The sequence below is a fragment of the Montipora capricornis genome, chromosome 5 (assembly GCF_036669925.1).
Source record: "Montipora capricornis isolate CH-2021 chromosome 5, ASM3666992v2, whole genome shotgun sequence".
NCBI classification, from domain to species: Eukaryota; Metazoa; Cnidaria; class Anthozoa; order Scleractinia; family Acroporidae; genus Montipora; species Montipora capricornis.
Window position 1 is genome coordinate 10,774,070 of NC_090887.1, and position 19,029 is coordinate 10,793,098.

At 37.4% G+C, this 19,029-nt stretch overlaps 1 protein-coding gene across 1 annotated transcript; it reads right to left on the reverse strand.

Annotated features, from left to right (window-relative positions):
• Positions 1-6,543: 6,543 nt before the first annotated feature.
• Positions 6,544-17,572, reverse strand: LOC138049478 (alpha-(1,6)-fucosyltransferase-like). The gene is made up of 4 exons (XM_068895767.1): positions 16,259-17,572; positions 12,125-12,301; positions 9,705-9,855; positions 6,544-7,856 (listed from the first exon to the last, which is right to left on the reverse strand). Exons 1-4 carry the CDS (start codon positions 17,383-17,385, stop codon positions 7,545-7,547), a joined length of 1,767 nt encoding a protein of 588 aa, XP_068751868.1. The 5' UTR covers positions 17,386-17,572; the 3' UTR covers positions 6,544-7,544.
• Positions 17,573-19,029: the final 1,457 nt, after the last annotated feature.

The following is a 19,029-nucleotide window of genomic DNA, read 5'->3' on the forward strand; positions in this document are numbered from 1 at the left end:
GGGCACAGGTAACCCAAGCTCCGTACGTCAGTAGGGTAATCATGCATATGAGCGGCAGGTATTTTTTGCAGGTTGCAGGTTGCAAGTTGAAATTTAATTGTAACTGGATATACTTACCGTGACTGTTACATGAATAGCTAACCTTAGGCCCAAAAACTTTTTTTTAGGCCTAATTAGGCCCAAGGTTAGCTATTCATGTAACAGTCATTGTAAGTATATCCAGTTATTATTGACTTTCAACCCGCAACCTGCAAAAAAAACCTGCCGCATATGAGGGTTATATAATGGGCTCCTGGCTTAATTAAATAACTAAGCATTAATGCTGCATTTCTTCTTTTCCCTGTCAATTATTAGTCTTCCTTCGGTAAGCTGGGGCCCTTCTCCTCACTGTCCCCAACAGAAGACCTACTGGCTTTTTTGGAAGCGGTCAGTGAAAAATGCAGACCGCAGACCAGGGGTAAAACGCAGACTAAGGTTATAATGTAACTGTTGAAAAAGCCCAAACCCTTTAGAAATGTCAACCTTAGGTCTAATTAGGCATAAAAAAAATTTTGGCTTAACTATTAGCATAATTTTCTAACTGGTTTGGGCTTTTTCAACTGTTACAGTATAACCTTAGTCTGCATTTTACCCCTGGTCTGCAGTCTGCATTTTACACTGACTGTTTTGGAAGGGGGAATGGGGATACCGTTTCTGACCATTGCCAAAGGGTTTCATTGTAAAATTATACAACATACTTGAAAGTTCTCGGCTTCAGTGAGATAAAGCAACTCATGGTATCCAGCAAGCCTCCTTTCTTTTTACCACTTGCTCTACCGCCCCATTTCCCTCCCCTTTTAGCCCTTGCCACTAGGTCAGACTGGGGAGCCTCGCACAAGGGGAGGTACAAAACACAAGTCAAAGGTCATTGTTTTACCAATACAAAAAACCCTAATGTTTACCAATGCTAACATTCGGCCTAAGGTTAGCTTTAATGAATGTTTAGGATTCTTTGTGTAGTGGTAAAACAATGACCTGTGACTTCTACCTTTTCGACATCAGAAAGTTGACTTCTTTTAGGAGCACTTGAATATTTTTCCAAGTATCCCGAGATACCATTCATAACCAAATCTCTTTATTCGTTTACCAGGGTTAACGTTCATCCCACCCTTAAATACATCTGCGAAAATGCTGCATTTCATTCCTAGCAATTTAGCGGGACAGTTTTGACGGCCTAGCTTCCCATGAGTCTTCCAAAGCTGAATGGAAGAACATCCAAACTAGTAATCGGAAAGTCATTGGTTAAAAAAAAAAAGTTCTGCATTTCAGGAGCACTCGGGTTTCTCTACGATTATCTTCGAGTCACTACGGACAAATGTACTTCTATGTTTCTTACCTTGCTAAAACTCGTGCCACCAAACAAATCCATGTGTGGTTTGTTTGAAAGGGGATGCAGACAGTCTTGACTTCGAAGACAAGCAAACTAGAAGAAGAATTCTGATCCACGGAACTTTTAGCGACATTTTTAATAAATTAGTACTTTGATAAATCAAATAGATATGCTTTGATTTAAATTTCCTTTTATAGGCAAGAGTAATTTTTGCATTAAGTTACAAAACATGAATTAATTTTTATTTTGTAGTCTAGTTCTAGGGAATACTTCATGCAGTAAATGTGATGTACTATTAAGGAAAATGAAAATTAAAAAATGACGTCTTTATTACAAAGAAACCAATAACAACCCCAGATACTGTAATAAGTTGAATCCTGGACTTTTTCATTACTGTGAGAGCTTGAAATAAAGATCAAAACCATCTGCAATCACAGGGACGTGAAATCAAGGTGAAAACAAGGGAACAGGGCTGGCCCAGTGGCGAGAATACTCCCCGGGTTTTGACTCCCAGAATTGGCATCACATGTGGGTTGAGTTTGCTGGTTTTCGACTCTGTTCCAAGAGGTTTTTCTCGGGATATTCTGGTTTTCCTCTCTCCTCAAAAACCAACGAACAATTTGATATGATAATTAAGTAAAGTACAATCGTCCCAGTGAGTGTTAAGTCCTGAGAAGGACTGTTTGAGATGACAATGACTGAGGTTTGTGACAACCTGAGCGGAAGTCATCTTCAGAGTCAAGGTCAAGATGCCTTCCGCTCAGGTTGTCGAAACGTTAGTCAATGTAATCTCAAACAGTCCTTCTCAGGACTACACTCTCCCACACAATAATTGTACTTTACTTAATTATATGACTACTGGGTTCAAACCATTTACTATTTGATATGAGTTCATTTGACTTAGTTCTTTAGAGTGTCCCCAATACACTTGACAATTCTTGGTTTTCACATGACGTCACGACTGCCATGTTGGTGCTCCTAAACAAAGAAAAGGCGGCCATGTTGGTGCCCCGACCAAATCCTCCGGGAATTTAACTCTATTCTTATGCAAACGCTTCCTTTTGTTTTCGTTGAAAAACATGGCTGTTGTTCACGTGAGTGAAAACCAGCAATAGACCTTTTTGCAGATATGGCGGCCATTTTGATTTCTGCTGTTTCCAAAGACATTGTGGGATACTCAGGGGGCAAGTTAATATGCATTTCTCCCCTAGGTATCCCATAATAGCTATTTGAAACAGCAGAAATCAAAATGTCTGCCGTATCAGCAAAAAGATCTATTAAATACAGTTCATCGTCATCACCAGTGTTACCATAATTTATAATAATAATAATACTTATTATTATTATTAAAATTACCGTCACTAACAGAACATAACTGCTCTGTGACTGAACGAAAACAGCTAGCACTTCCTGCCCGTATGGGAGGCCTGGGAATAACAAACCCATCTGAAAGTGCGGAGTCAGAGTATTCAGCATCCATCAGGAAGAGCGCTCCACTTGTTGATAAGATAATGGCACAATCCCATGGGACCCCGGATGATGCAGAGGTGCGGAGGCTGATGTATGCTGTTCGAAAAGAAAAAGATGTTGATGTGAAGGGGAAGCTAGAGGAGCTGAAGGTCTCTCTCCCACTAAGGACACAAAGAGCCGTAGACCTGGCATGCGAAAAGGGCGTCTCTAGTTGGCTTACTGCAATTCCACTGAAAGACTTGAATTTTGACCTACGCAAACGGGAATTTCGAGATGCACTGAGGCTACGCCATGAATGGCCCATTCCCGATAGCCCATCTGTATGCGTATGCAGCTGCAGCTTTACCATGGACCACGCCATGATATGCCAGCGAAGCGGCCTAATCATACAACGTCATAACAAGATACGTGACCTGAAGGCGGAGCTACTAGATATGGTTTGCTATGACGTAGCAATTGAGCCCACCTTACAACCCCTTTCCGGGGAGGAGATCAACAGGGGAGCAAACAAAGCACCAGATGCCCGTCTCGATGTGCACTGCAACGGGCCGCCTTTTTTGATATACGGGTATGTCACCCGAATGTGGACTCGTGTAAAGAGCTTAGCCCCAAACAGATATATAAATTGCACGAAGACAAAAAGAAGCGGAAACATGCATCCAGAATAATAGAAGTTGAGAATGGCACTTTTACGCCCTTGGTGTTCACCACAACAGGAGGTATGTCTCAGGAGTGTCAGCGGTACCATTCCAGACTTGCAGAGCTCATCTCTTCAAAGAAGCAGGAGGACTATGCAACAACAATCGAATGGATTCGAAGGAAAGTGTCCTTCGCCATCCTACAGACTGCCCTAGTTTGTTTGAGGGGAACAAGGTCACGGAGAAGAAAGACAAACTTGAACACTATGGTATATGTGGACTGGCCTTAAAATGGGTAAAAAGCTATTTCTCTAACAGACTACAATTTGTAGATTTCAACGGTCTTGTTTCTTCTCGCTTTAATATATCCTGTGGGGTTCCTCAGGGCTCTATTCTAGGGCCTTTATTTTTTCTTCTTTACATTAATGATATAGTCAAGGCATCTACGGCACTACAACTGATTTTATTCGCGGACGATACCAACGTTTTTCTGTCTGGTAAAGATCCTGATTATTTGGTTAATCAGCTGAATGTCGAGTTAAATAAGTTGTCAGTATGGTTTAGGGTTAATAAGCTTTCACTGAATCTTAAAAAGACCAAGTTCATAGTGTTCAAACCAAACCAAAAACGTAGAAGTTATAATTTTCAAATTTTGATAAATAAACAACAAATTGATCAAGTTAAAGAAACAGTTTTCTTGGGTGTGATCATCGATGAAAACGTAACCTGGAAGTCTGAGATCTCTCATGTGGCTAACAAAGTGTCGAAATCAATTGGAATGGTACAGAAATCAAGTTTTTATTTATCTTCATACTCTTTACGTGTATTGTACTTTTCACTTGTTTATCCTTACTTCTTTTACTGTAATATAGTTTGGGCGTCCACCTATAAAACTAACCTTGTTCGTCTGGTAAAATTGCAGAAAAGAGTGGTGAGAATCATAGATAAATCTCATTTTAATGCTCATTCTGACCCTATATTTAAGAAACTTGGAATCCTAAAATTCCATGATCTTAACCTGTTAAAACTTGGTCAATTCATGTTCTCCTATCAAATTCGAACTCTTCCTCCCAAGTTAGCTAGCAAATTCACTCTAAACAGTCAAATTCACACATATTATTCGAGACACTCTCATGCATTTCGTCTGCCTTTCTGTCGGACTAACATTAAACAATTTTCTGTTTTCTATCAGGGACCTAAATTTTACAATTCTCTTGACATTGATATAATCAATTCTTCCTCAACAGCTTCCTTCAAGAAAGCACTTAAGTCATTCTTTTTTAACAACTATTCTGAAAATTAAGTATTTTGTTCTTCCTGTGTCAAATTGTTTTCACACTGTAATTTTACTTTCACAACTGTTTACATATTTCAACACCTTAATGGAATGACTAAGTGTTTGTAATTGTATGCTTCATTACCAACTTGTAAGTTCAAACTGTTTTTAATTTCCGTTCATTAATTTATATTTCAACACGTTAAATAACTAAATGTTTGTAATAATTGTATTCTCTGTTGCCAACTTGCATGTCAACAATAGATAGATGCTTTTACTTGGGGAGGCCTAATTTACATAAGCTTAGTAGTTTCTTTTAGGCCTCCTCGCCACCAATGTAATTCAATAAGTTTTCTTTCTCTTTTTTGATTGTTAATTTCTTCTTTCTGCGGCAAAAAATAAATAAATAAATAAAAATAAAAAATATACAGGAGAATGACTTAGAGATAGAGAAGGGACTTGCTGGACTGACAATAATAATTTATTAACGAATGTTTCATGCTTTCGCCTGACTGATTTTTCTCTTTTAGACTTTTTATGTACAAGACGTTTTTAGACCAATATGTTTTAGATCATCATTATAAATTATTATTATTACTATTATAAGTTAGTTTTTGTTTTTGATTACCTTTTTCTTTAGTAATGCTTAATTGTCTTTTTCCAATTATAAATTATTCACATATCGTAAATAGTTTTCTATCGTGAACATATAGTTTAGTTTTTAAAATTTGTAAATAATTTCGATATATAATTTTAAAATTGTAAATATTTACTAATTGTTTTGATAGTTGAAATAAAGTTCTTGTTATTAAAATTGAAAAAAAATTAAAATTATTAGTATTATTAATCGTTACTGCAAGAACTTGAAGTACGGATTAAGACCATCAGCATTTTCAAAGAAGTGAACAAAATCAAGGTCACATTGGGTATGATGGGTATGATGGGCTTGTTGGCTTTCACCTTGCATTTGTGCTCACTGTTATAAGAAAAAAAGTTGCCAGTCACACGTCGTAGTTCAGGGCCCTTGTTGTTGAAAAATCAATACTAGTAATAATTGCATATTATTAGATGGCTAGTGTTTCTGGCCAATATAACGCACGCTGTGATGCCCACGAGCCGATTATGGATTATGCAAAATAGTTTTTTTTTGTTTTTTCTTCTTCTGTTAGCCATATGATAAACAACTTAATAACATTGACCCTTCGCTTGTTACAGCAAAATCTCAAATCTCAGCCTAGCTGTTTTGACCTCACTATCGCTCAGTCAATACGGCAAGGCCTCAGTTTGAGATTTTGCTATAACTACCTCACACTTGGTTATCAAGTAGTTATTAAAAAGCATAATTCTGAAAGATATTGAACACAGGTCTTATAAGAAAGTCCCTTTTGTCCAGAAATGCATGTAATTGGATGCAGGCTCAATTTTGAAATCCAACAAGTGTCCCCTCAAGCCTCAGCATGTGCTTACTATTTCTTACAATGACTTAAATGAAAGGGGAAGTGTTATTTAAGTATTTTTAAAAAACGATTTTAATGGACAGTGAAACAACAATATGGAACATGATATTATGACTAGTACAGAGTAATAAATATACATGTATAATTTTTCAATTTTTTGGATAAATCTGGATTGAGAGACGGGTAGAAGTGGTATAAGTTGCTAAGAAGTCTATCTCTTGCAGTTTTTAAGTCAAACTTACTGCTAAACCAATATTTAAAGAAGAGTGTTATAAGCCAGTCTATAGCTACAGTACTACTTCCACTCCAACGAGATGTATGCTACAAACAAAGTTGTACAACACAATACAGTTTATTAAACTTATATCGTGCAATTACCAATACTGGCAATTTTCAATTGTACATTACAATGTTGATTACATTATAGAGATATGCAATAACTAAAGGTATATGAATAAATGATAAGAATAACAATCAAAACCCCAAAAAGAAACACATTTGTTGCAACAGAGGTCAACAATTTGGTAGTCCCTTATTTAGGCGAGGATTATTTTGATTGTAACTATCTTTCTTCCAAAGTAAGATAACAATAATAATTTACAGGGGATATCAAATGGCCGTGCGGAGATACACAAAATTTCTCATCAAGTGTTGAAAAATATTTTATGAGTGAGCACAGCGAACAAATGAAATATTTTTCAACACAAGAACAGAAAATATTTTAATTTCATAACTGCGCGCAGCAACGTAATGTTCTGTCTATTACACCAATGAAATACCAAACCATTTCACTTAAATGTATTTTGTAGTCTCAACGTAGAACATGATTTATGATTTATGATGATTTATTATGTAACCATAGAAAGGCTGATCTTTAAATTCACATGTGAAAATAACAAGAGATTTTCAGGTGTGAAGATATGCATGAAAGCTCACCTGGTACTTCATTGGTGCTTATATAATGATAATAATAATGATAATAATGATAATGATAATAATAATAATAATAATAATAATAATAACAATAATAATAATAATAATAATAATAATAATAATGAGAGGAATGTGCAGTCACCACTGCACCAGCCCTGCTCTCCTAATAGACCTCTTTACATGTATCTATGTTCAGACCATGTGATGTTTACTCTTGACTAGGGAACACAATGGCCTCAAAATCTCATTTTATAATCCTTATTTAAGCCTTTCACACTTGAAATGGCCCCCCTTGACGAATAAAATCACCTGCAGTTAGACGCAATAAAATCTACAAGTATCACCATGGATGAAAAGGCTTAAATTTTTCACATACTTTTCACTTTGCTTAATTAAATGAACTACACTTCATCATACGTAGGAAAATCCTCAATGTCCATAACATCTTCTACTTTATAAGACGGAAAGAGACCTTCTCTGCCTTGTTGATGAACAGTGCCCTTGGAAAATCCATCCCAATGATTTCCAGCTATTCCTATACGATCCCCAACACTGAGGTCAATTTCAGAGCTGTCTTTGGCTTTGTGAGGATAAATAGCTCTTACATCATGGCCAGATTGTCCTCCAAAGTAATAGATATCATCTAGGGATTGGAATTTCTTTGCAGAATCTGGTTGAGACGCTTGCATGATTTCATAAGCTACACGACAAACCTATCAGAGAAAGAAGAGGTTACTTTAACTACAAGAATGATAGCTTCACTTGATTTTATATCCGCAGTTCAATACATGATTCACTTTATGAACCATTTTATTCGTTGATTCTTTCGTCATAGTAACTTTTGAACTCACAAATGACCAGCTCCCAACATCAGTGGTTTCATAGCTCGGTTGCTTAGAGTGTGTCACACCGGCATCACGAGGTCAAGGGTTCAAACCTTGCTGAAGTCCTGAATTTTTCAGGATTCTTTGTGCAATTGCTAAAATAACATTCATAACTGCAAGGATCATAGCTTCTCTTGTACAGGTTACTTTCTAAAGAAACTGTGGTGTTGCGTTGGTGGGGAAAACACAAGGATTTGGCTTCATATCAAATGAGCGTATAAAGGAAAACAAGACACCTGGTGGAATTTACATGGGATGCTGCTGTTCGTATGTGAAGGTTGGTAGCAAATGTCACTGATCCCGGAAGCAGACTGAGAGTTACAAGGAACATGGTAAAAGCGCTAAGGTTGCAAGCGCAAGTTGAAGCGTTTTCATGAATCAATCTTATAAGTATGTGCTTATGCACATTCAATAAAAGCAATTTTAGTAACATTTATTTACGGAGGGAAGCAGAAATGAAGACAAGAGGTGTAATATTCTCATGTCATTGCTCTTCCATCATGCTTGATCGAAAAAAAATAAATTTCATAGGTTGCTATCTCTTGGAGGGATATTTTTTCCTGCGAATTCAGTCTGAGAATGCAGTAACTTGATTTTTGAAGAGGGCAAGTGGTGTGTATGTTGGGATGTCTGTGTGAACTTTTAATTCTGGTTACTTTTGTCCGGAAATAAAAAGACACATGCATGTGTGTGGTATGTCCAACACGACAGTAGCAAGCCTAGAGCTTCATGGTAGGCATATGGCTGATAACCATATCTGACTATGATCAAAAAGACACTCAAGCAAATTTTAAATGTGGTCTGCAAACTGCCCTTCCATATAATCAAACAAACTTTTACCACCTATAACGGATCTGACATATTTGCTCTGATGCCGGTCTGACGCTCTAAAAGGTCAGTTCACAAATCAGCTCTTACAATGGTTAAGTTACCTTTATCAAATCATTTGACAAAACCATAGACATGTTATCACAGCACAAGTTTTTAATTATACCAGGCTAAAGAAAATCAAGCCAATCAGAATGCAGAAAATCGATTGTAGATTCACAAGTGCTCCACTTGAGCCAAAAAAAAAAATTTTTGATATTAGGGTGTTTCAGGGAAATCTTCTTTTAATCATGAGTCAAAGTTCAAAAATGTCAGGCCGACTTTTTCAAGATCACCCAAAATGCAATCCGATTCAATCTTGTCCATGGTTATTTCATCAAAATCTTCTATAATTTAGAAGAATGTATTCAACAATAACCTCCAGCCTTCCATATGCAAGTTGTTTAAAGGAGATAAATTAATGGTCTTCTCATTTCTCTTGCCTTCACCGCATTGTTTCCGACAAGGAAAACATTTTTAGCTACTTTAATTGGCTGAACTCTGTTTAAAATATCGACCCTAAAGTTTTAACAAGAGGTCACTGCATGTCTTCAATGTCTTCTATTTTGCTCACTATTACCAACCTTGGTACCAGAAAATGTGGGACACGGCATAAACGAACATGACAGTACAAATGTTGCTGCCCACCGCCCCTAGTTGAAGCCCAATCCTCCAACCCTAAGGACCCCCCCCCCCCTCCCACCCTGACGACCCCTACTGAGCAAGAGTAAGCAGGGAAGGAACTCCCAGACAAGGGGAATTTTGGGTGTCAGCCTTCACAGTATTTCTCACTCCCTGAGAATAAGTTACCTGTGATGAAAATGTGCAGACTAGGTAATCACATTCTGATAACATCTGAATGTCAAACACAACTCCATGAAGAGAAGTGTCTGAGTAGCGAGAGTTCAGTCCCGCTGACTTGGAAATTTCTTGATCACTGATGAATTCATAATTCTCATACCTGAAATGCAATTATCATCATCATCAGTGTCTGGGCAGAAAAATATAATATTGAAACCAATAATTTCCTTATGGGAACTTAATATGTGTTCATCTACTACAGTTGAAAGAAACAATGCTTGGATTTTGAAGTGCCTAGGAAGTACATTATGTAAAACGACTGATGCTAGTAAGAGCTGGTTAACGAACTGCTCAAAAGCAGATGTAACTAATGATAAATCAGTTATCAAGTGATAAGTCAATTGCATACAATAATATTGTCCAGGGCGTTACACAGAGTAAAATTGACGTTCAACTCATTCAATAGCCAACAACAATTATGAATATTAATGTGGTCTCCACATCATTATTCTATATGATGATTTGAAAATTATTATTTTCAGAATTGGATAGTGATGATGATGATGATACTCTTGTTTTAACGTGTGGAAATACAATAATAATTGCATTTAAAGGCCCACCTTCACCCAAAAGTTATTGCGGTCGTTTTTTTGTTTTTTGTTTTTCAAATGACGACTTGTCCAAATACGTGATGTGATTGGCTAAAGGCACTCAGACGAATCACACGGGAAACAACATGTCAGATATTTAGGTAATTTCGTGTTACACGAAATTCAGTCACAGTGCGCAATGACTTTTGGGTGAATGTAGGCCTTTAATTGTACAGTTTACAGTTGAATTCAAACTTAACTGCACATGATTAGTGCAAGCACTCATTCAAGGGCTTAAGGATTTACAATAATTATTGCAGCTGGCATGGGGCAACTAGCAGGCAATCTCAACGCATGGTAGATGGTAGAATTTTGGCCCTCCAAAGACAACATTAAAGACCAACACCCTGGCTACTAGAGTGTGTGGCTGCCCTCCCATTCTCAACTCTGCTCTCAAGGATTTGATGGAAACTTTACTTAAAGGGGCTAGGTCACGCAATTTTAGGCAATTTCAGCACTAATCGAATGGTCATAGAATTAATTAAAATATCAAAATAACTGTTCAAAACTATAGAAGAACTCTAACAAAACACAGGGAAGCCAAGAAGGGACATGGATGGACAAAACTGGAGAGGATTGAAATGGATTGAATTTGGGTAAATTTGAAAAACGTCGCCCCACCTTTTTTCAAATTTATAACAGTCTATATCAAAATGTCATTTACACAGCTGGAAAATCATTCTCAGTTGTTATGTGGCCGTGATTTTGCAAATGAAAGACTCTTGCTCTGCCAATTTGACGTTTAGAGCTCATAATTAACAAAATTAAACGAATATACCTAAAATACCGTGACCTAGCCCCTTTAAGTGTCTAGTCTTCTAGCGCTGTAGCACTAATTGGGGGAAACTGTAAACTGAAATCAACAATCAACACAAATAAAATCAAATGAGAGAGGAAAAAAAACCAGAATACCTGGAGAAAAAAAACCTTTTGATGCACAGTAGAAAAACAACAAACTCAACCAACGCACAACACAGAATCTGGGAATCGAACCCAGGCCACACAGTGCTCTCAACACTCCATCATCCCTGCATTATACCGCAGGCCCCGCTTGTTCATAGGCCGGATAACTTTATCCAGTGGGTAATTCACTATCCAGAGTGTAAAATGTACATGTCTGAGGGGCAGTGTCACGTTACTTCAGTCAAACTTCAAAACACTAAAGTACATCTTAGCATCAATCAAGACCAAAAAATTATGGCGTAGTTTTGTTGCCAATAACAATATTATTTAGATTTTAACCCAGTTTTGACACAAGAACAGCAAATTTAACACATCAGCGCCCCTTTATAATGTTAGCAAAGGTTTTTGCATGCACCATTACTTTTAGATGTGCTCAGCATCCAAGCATCAGGTTGCCCTTTGGGCAAGCTGTACCGCTAATTTCATCTTACTTGCCCAAGTCTCTTTTTCTCTCTTGAGCTGTCTGTTAAACACTTGTGTCTGCTCAGAAGTTTGCATCAGAAAAAAAACAACAACTAACAATGCCCCAATCATGTTGAAACGATGGCAACCCACGATAAGAAAGAGCGAGCCTAAAATGCGGTTCCAGTAGCCCCAAGCTTTTGGACAGCCTCTTTGTCTTTGCCTTGGTGCTACATGTACAATATTATTGTTCAATTCATTATTCTCAGTTATATGAGGAAATACCGCTGAATTCTTTGCACAGATTGAACCTGTTGGATAGTGACTCATCTACAAGCTATGGCTATTTGGCCTTTGAACAACTGGGGCCCGGACATTAAAACTAAGTACTTATGATTCTCGGTGGTAACTTACTTCATCTTTGCCTCTGGCAATAAATTCCCATCATCAGTTGCGAGAAAAACACGTCTTTTTTCCACGTGTTGGACTCTCTCCAATTTATTATAGAACAAATCTACCCAATACATATACTCTTCAATGCTGTGAAAAGCAGCTTCAGTGTTGATTTTGTCTGTTCGTCGCACTTGAACTCTGGAAACCAAAATAATGTTGCAGTAACAGAGATAAAAATAGGTACAATGCAAGATAGCTACAATGTGCTAGACATTTGTATGTGGATACCATTAGAGTGGGAGATTGGCAACCAAATTTACAAGGGCAAGTCACACAGAAACTCAAAATTTTGTACGTTGACAACTTTCTCAGTGAAATTGCTCATTTTATTCTTAATATCTAATTCATAACCAATAAGCTTTAGCTCCTATGCCTTTTTTTATTTACAAACTGCCATTTTTGGGAAAAAAAATGATTAAATAAATATTTTCTTTCATACTACAACTAATATATTAAATAGATAAATTCAAGAAGTTTTCCAGAGGCCTGGAAGAAATTTTCAAAAATCCAGGAGTTCTACAGGAATTCCAGGAGTAGTGCGAACTCTCTATATTCTCTCTAACTTTGTTGGAGTAGTAATTTTACACATGTACATTTAATGAGGAGCAAGGTATATTGGAAAACTGCTTTCTTATCAGTCACCCAGCAATAAGTTAATTAATTAACACTGTTCTCAGATTCCCTTGTTCTTTCACTACTGAGTGCAAGCAGTGGCATGCAGTGGGAAGATTTATATAAATGGCTTCCATGTTCAGGGAACAAAAGAACTGAATGGTTTTTGTGTGGTTCTCCAGACTTACCATTCACTTGTTAGTAGTTTTAATAGAAGCTTTCAGTTTTATTCTTGAAGTCTTCTGTGTCTTCAGTAAGATGAGCTGTTAATGTGCAAGCTCTCTCAATGAGAATTTGAGAAACATAGAACTTTACTGAATATTCCCATGAGGGGCTTTTTATGCCAACGTAGAATAAACGTAACACAAAGTTAAAAGTTCCCATTCTTTCACCCCTTAGTAACATACAGTGATACAGTTCTCTAACCCTACTGAGACTAAGATCTCACTAGGGTTAGCGACGAAAATTTCCAACAGCTCTGGAGAAAGGATCAAGTGCGAGAGTAAAAATCAATTTTTATTTGTACTGTTTATAGACCACCTAGTACCACATCAGCTTTCAGCGATAGTTTGTCAAGAAGTCTCCTGAATATGTTACTGCTTGGCTACGACATTATCATTCTGGGTGACCTAAATTGTAACATTCTCAATGATACAGCGGATAGTCGAATTTTGAAAGACCTTTGTGCCAGTTTCAATCTGACACAACTAGTGAAGGAACCGCCTAGAATTACAGAAACAAAACGCTCGCTAATTAATGTTATTATGATTACCGATCCTACCCTAGCGGTGTCTTGCTCGGTCATTATGTCCTCAATAAGTGATCACAACTTAGTTGAAGTTACATTGAGGATAAATCGCCCTAAAGCCAAAGCCAAATACGTCACTACAAGAAGCTATTCTGGGTACGCACCCGATAGCTTTTGCGAAGATCTCTCTCTGGTTCCGTGGCACATGGTACACTTCTTTGATGACATTGATTCCCAAGTGGAAACATTCAATTCTCTCTTCTTGGACGTGCTAGATCAGCACATGCCCATCAAACGTATAAAGATCAAGTCCCGCTCTAATCCGTTCGTAACACCAGAAATTAAGCAGCTCATGAAGACCAGAGACCTTTGGCACAAGAAAGCTATTCAGACAAATGACAAACTATGCTGGAACAGATATCGCTTCTTCCGACAAGAAGTGAAACGCGAACTGAGGCTTGCTGAAAAAATCTATGTAAGAAACGAAATAGCTAACAGTAGAGGTAATACAAATGCCACTTGGAAGATTTTAAATCTATGTATGTCTCGTGGTATTGCTAAATGTCCAAGCACTTTTGAGGACCATGAGACTTTGGCAAATAAATTTAATAAGTATTTTACTTCAGTAGGAGAACTTACTGCCAAAAAAGCGAATTTGATAACAAGGGAACACGGTTTGGATAAAGATAAAGATCGTGGTCTTAGGGAAGAAAGTATTGACACTGGCCTGCATGCTGAAACAGAAGAATTTGAGTTTCAAGAGGTAAAAGAAATTGATGTCAAGTCTGTTATTAAGAGTTAAGCTGCCAACAAAGCGCCAGGATATGATAAAATCTCTGCGCGAGTCCTAAAAGACAGTTGTGAGAGTATCGCACCTGTGATTTCTAGACTGGTGAATAATTTGCTTAATGTGGCAGCTTTTCCTTAAGCATGGAAAATTGCTGAGGTCATACCTGTACCCAAAAACGGAAACCCAGAAGAACCAGCCAACAACAGGCCGATTTCATAGTTACCCATCCTATCGAAAGTAAGTGCTAGACTGGCACACAAGCAGTTTGTGGAATTTTTGACAAAACATGATAAACTGTCGACTTATCAAAGTGGCAACAGAAAAATGCATTCGACAGAAACTGCCCTCATAAATGTTACAGATAACATTTTGAAAGCAATTGATGAAAAAGCAGTGTCATTACTAGTCCTGCTTGATATGTCAAAAGCTTTTGATAGCCTTAATCATAACCTGTTATTAAGAAAACTACGAAAAGTGGGTCTCAAAACTTCTGCAGCTTCCCGGTTTAGTAGCTATCTATCCAGTAGATATCAGAGAGTACGATATGAAGGTTCAGTCTCGGAATTGCTACCTTTAACAAACGGAGTACCTCAGGGGTCAATCTTGGGTCCTGTGCTTTTTACTATCTACATTAATGATTTAATCAGTGCTGTTACCCACAGTCAAGCCGCTGCGTATGTTGATGATAGTCAATTGCACTTTAAATTTCCCATATCAGAGTCATCAAGTGCTATGGCCGCCGTAAATCAAGATCTTAGGAACATCAGTAGATGGTGTGCAGAGAATTCTTTACTTATAAACCCTGAGAAAACAAAATTAGTGGTTGTTGGCTCAGCACAACTTCTTAAGAGGCTACCTTATATCTCCTTATCTCTGTTGGGCAAAACTATCTCACAAGTTTTGTTTGCTAAGGATCTTGGGGTATATGTTGATCAACATCTTAACTATGATGTACACACCACTAAAACAGCCTCTAGTTGCATGAACCAGTTAGTACAGATAAGTAGAATTAAACACCTCTTAGACAAGAAGACACTTTTATTACTTATAAATAGTTTTGTTTTTAGTAAATTGTTTTATTGTTCCTCAGTGTGGGAGAACACATCTAAACGTGATCTACACAAACTACAGTTGGTACAAAATTTTGCTACCAGAGTTGTATTAGGTCTAAGGAAATTTGACCATATCTCTCAGGGGCGGAGATCTCTTACATGGTTAGATGTTACGGAGAAGGTTTTATTTAATGATTTAGTTTTAGCATATAAATGTGTAAATGGTTTAGCCCCAGACTATTTAGGGAAATATTTGGTTAAGCGTTCAGCAGTTCACAACAGGAACACAAGGGGATGTAATAATTTTGTGATCCCCCGATGTAGATTGTCGATGGGACGAAGGGCATTTTATTTTCGCCGTCCACGGGAATGGAATGGGCTACCTGACAACATCAAGAATACTAAAGAAATTGATATTTTTAAGCGGACACTTTTTAATAATATGTTCTATACGAAGTAATTTTTGATATATTTTGAATGATTTTGAATATATTTTAATTTTAATTAAATTACTGTAAATAAGTTTTCTTCTTTTTTTTAACATTGTGACTGAAAAGCCCTATTGAAGGGAGTCTGAATAAAGTATGTATGTATGTATGTATGTATGTATGTATGTATGTATGTATGTATGTATGTATGTATGTATGTATGTATGTATGTATGTATGTATGTATGTATGTATGTATGTATGTATGTATGTATGTATGTATGTATGTATGTATGTATGTATGTATGTATGTATGTATGTATGTATGTATGTATGTATGTATGTATGTATGTATGTATGTATGTAATTCCCACCCCCTCCCCCCCCCCCCTCCCCAAACCTGGCACACCCTAAGGGTAATATTACAGGGTATGCTAAAAGGGAAATTTTTAAAATAAAGACTTACCCAACAATAGGTTTCTTAAAACCCAGAAGAGCTCTCTTTTCGTCTATTTTGTCTTGAGTTTCAGCAGAAAAACGGAATAAGTACTTTGTAAATTGACCAATCCACCAAACAAATGGATGACTGTGAATTTGTTGTATTCTTGGGGCGAGATCCTTGGGCACTGCCAATGGCATATATTTTGGACGTGGAAATAAACTGTCAACAATTGGCAATAAAATATTTTGTTCTCTATTAGAAGCCTCCCCACTCCAATAGCCCAGACTTCCCCGATAAGAGGTACACGTTTCACTAACAGGTTTAAAGATGCCATTCCAGCCATTGGGGGAATAACGCCAGCCATTCGAATCCAATATGAGGGTTCTTTGCAGGCCATAGGCGATTATGAAACAATACATCAAGTGGTGAACCTGGCAGCCATAACCGCAACCTTTGTTCAATTGACACACAAGCTTCTTTGCTACATTGCAATCTTTTGGATGCTGTAATCTGTGTAGCCGCTTTTGCACAATATCACTGAGAAATTTATGTTCTTTTTCTAACCATTCTCGCTGCCCATTCATCGTTTTCAGCTCCTCAAAGTTTATGGACAGCATATGGTGCATGTCTTCAACAGTACCCATAATATCACCTAGCTTTTCTTTCACTTTTCCGCTGGCAAACGTCTTGACCTTGCTTACTTCTGAGCTTATGAAGTACCATAATTCTGTTAATGTTTTTTCCGCTCGTCGTCTAACAGTTAAGAATTTCTTGCTCGGCGGCACTGCACTTATATTTGCAGTAAATTTCTGAACCGAGTCATCTTTCTGTTCACTCTTTCTGGACGGAGCCAAGGAGGGAACATTATTATTAACAGTCTTAAGTCTTTGCTCCAGGTCTAAATTTTTCCTTCTAATTTCTTTAACTTCGATTTCCAACTTACTCTTAATACCTTGAATCTCTGAAAACTTTTTCTTCAGTTCCTCAAACTGGAAAGTTAACAATTCCATTTGTCGTTTTTTCAGTGCAACAGCCGCTTCGTTTCGGATGGAATCTTCCGCAACCGACAAAAGCTGCCAGCCCATGTAACCAAGAATAAGAAGCCATAACGATACAAGGACGAAAATGAATTTCCACGTTGCTCTGGACATGCCACGTACATTTAAATTGGAACAGATGGTGAAAAGCGAAGAAGCCTATAAACTTGCTCTGATTAAGCAAAGTCCATTAAAAAAACAATAACAAAAGAATTATTTTAAAATACCGGACAATTTCTTAAAAAAATAACGCCACACTGCAGTGAAGTAAGCGCATGAAGGCCTCTTTTTCGCTTCAAAGAGCGACACGTCGATTCCCATATACAACGTACAATTTGCTCAGTACAAACAGCACCAGGAAGTCTCGGTTTTTTTTTCCGAGGCGAGAAAATTTATATTCGGAAATCTTCGGAAAAAAGAACGCCTGGTAATGCGTTGGGAATTAAATCGTTCCTTGGTCAGTGAAAATACAGACTGAAGATCAGGGAAAAAAACGAAGACTAAGGTTATAATGTAAAAGTCGAAAAAGCCCAAACCCTTAAGAAGTGCTAACAAATAAAAATACATTAAATAAAAAAAAAAAAACATTTTCGCGTTGTTTTATCAGCCGTTCATATCATAAATATTTTTTAATCAATTTTGACTGATCGCGATCCTCTCTGATCCAACGCTGTGCAAGACTTATCGTCCACGGTTTTTGCAAAGGTTTAAAACCTCAACTTTGCCAAGTGCCAACAGTTAAGCCTAAATATTGTTTTGGCCTAATTAGGCCTGAGGTTAGCACTTCTGAAGGGTTTGAGCTTTTTCAACAATTACATTATAAGCTATTAGAACCTTAGACAGCATTTTCCCCTTGTCTGCAGTCTTTATTTTACACTGACCTATTGCTCCTCTAGAAAGCAGTTGTTCTTTATGAAAACCTGGCAATTCTTTAGTGGGCGGGATTGGAACGATCGGTGGGGGAGGGATAGGGAGGTTTCCCGTTAATTTTACCCCATGTAGAAGGGTGCGATTGGGTCGGTAAAACCTTTCTCCAGGTCCTCCACTTCCGTCTAGATCATGATCATCCCCGTTCTTTGAAAAAGACAATTAATTTGTTGGCTTAATACATTCGAAGCCCACTCATATTAAAAAACCGGGCCATTTGCGCTAAAACTGTGGAAAATAAAGCATTTCCTAACCGCAAGGACCCTACACTCTCCCAATTTTCACATTGATATTGATTACCCTTTTCCTCAGTTCGTCTCAGATGTATGATATTGGGATACGTCACCAGAAACTACTAGAATAATTTGAAAACGACCTTCGACGCACGACTGTTGACCAACAATCATTTCATTGTTATCTATTTATTGCTGGAAAGTATTGACTATCCAAGGTCATCTAACAAGTTTGTCAACATAAGCGACGTAGGAATGTTTTGGCTTGAACTGAAAGTTCTTTTCCTTGGGAGATTTTTCTACGCAGCCGCTTATATTGCGTTCATTAGGCCAGGGGTCCATTTTATAATGTGAGATGGAAGTCTTAAAAAATAAAAATAAATTGCAAAAAAATTGAAGCGATACAATAACCTCCATCTACGAAGCGAAATTGATGTAAGAAAGCACGTAGTGAAGCACGTTTTGGGTACCACAAATCTTTAACAAAACAAATAAATGTGCTCGGCTGTCATTCGGAAAGCTGTCATTAGTTAATCGGCTGTCATAATTTATCAATCGAATCTGCGTCGTCATTGGTTGTCGTTACCGACTCGAAACG

Bases quoted from the DNA above. Each gene is read 5' to 3' on its own strand.
- LOC138049478 (XM_068895767.1), bottom strand. From the start codon at position 17,385: ATGTCCAGAGCAACGTGGAAATTCATTTTCGTCCTTGTATCGTTATGG. The intron at 12,302-16,258 runs GTAAGTCTTTAT...TTTGGTTTCCAG, and splicing joins TTTAAGAAACCTATTGTTGG to AGTTCAAGTGCGACGAACAG. The intron at 9,856-12,124 runs GTAAGTTACCAC...ATTGCATTTCAG, and splicing joins TTGCCAGAGGCAAAGATGAA to GTATGAGAATTATGAATTCA.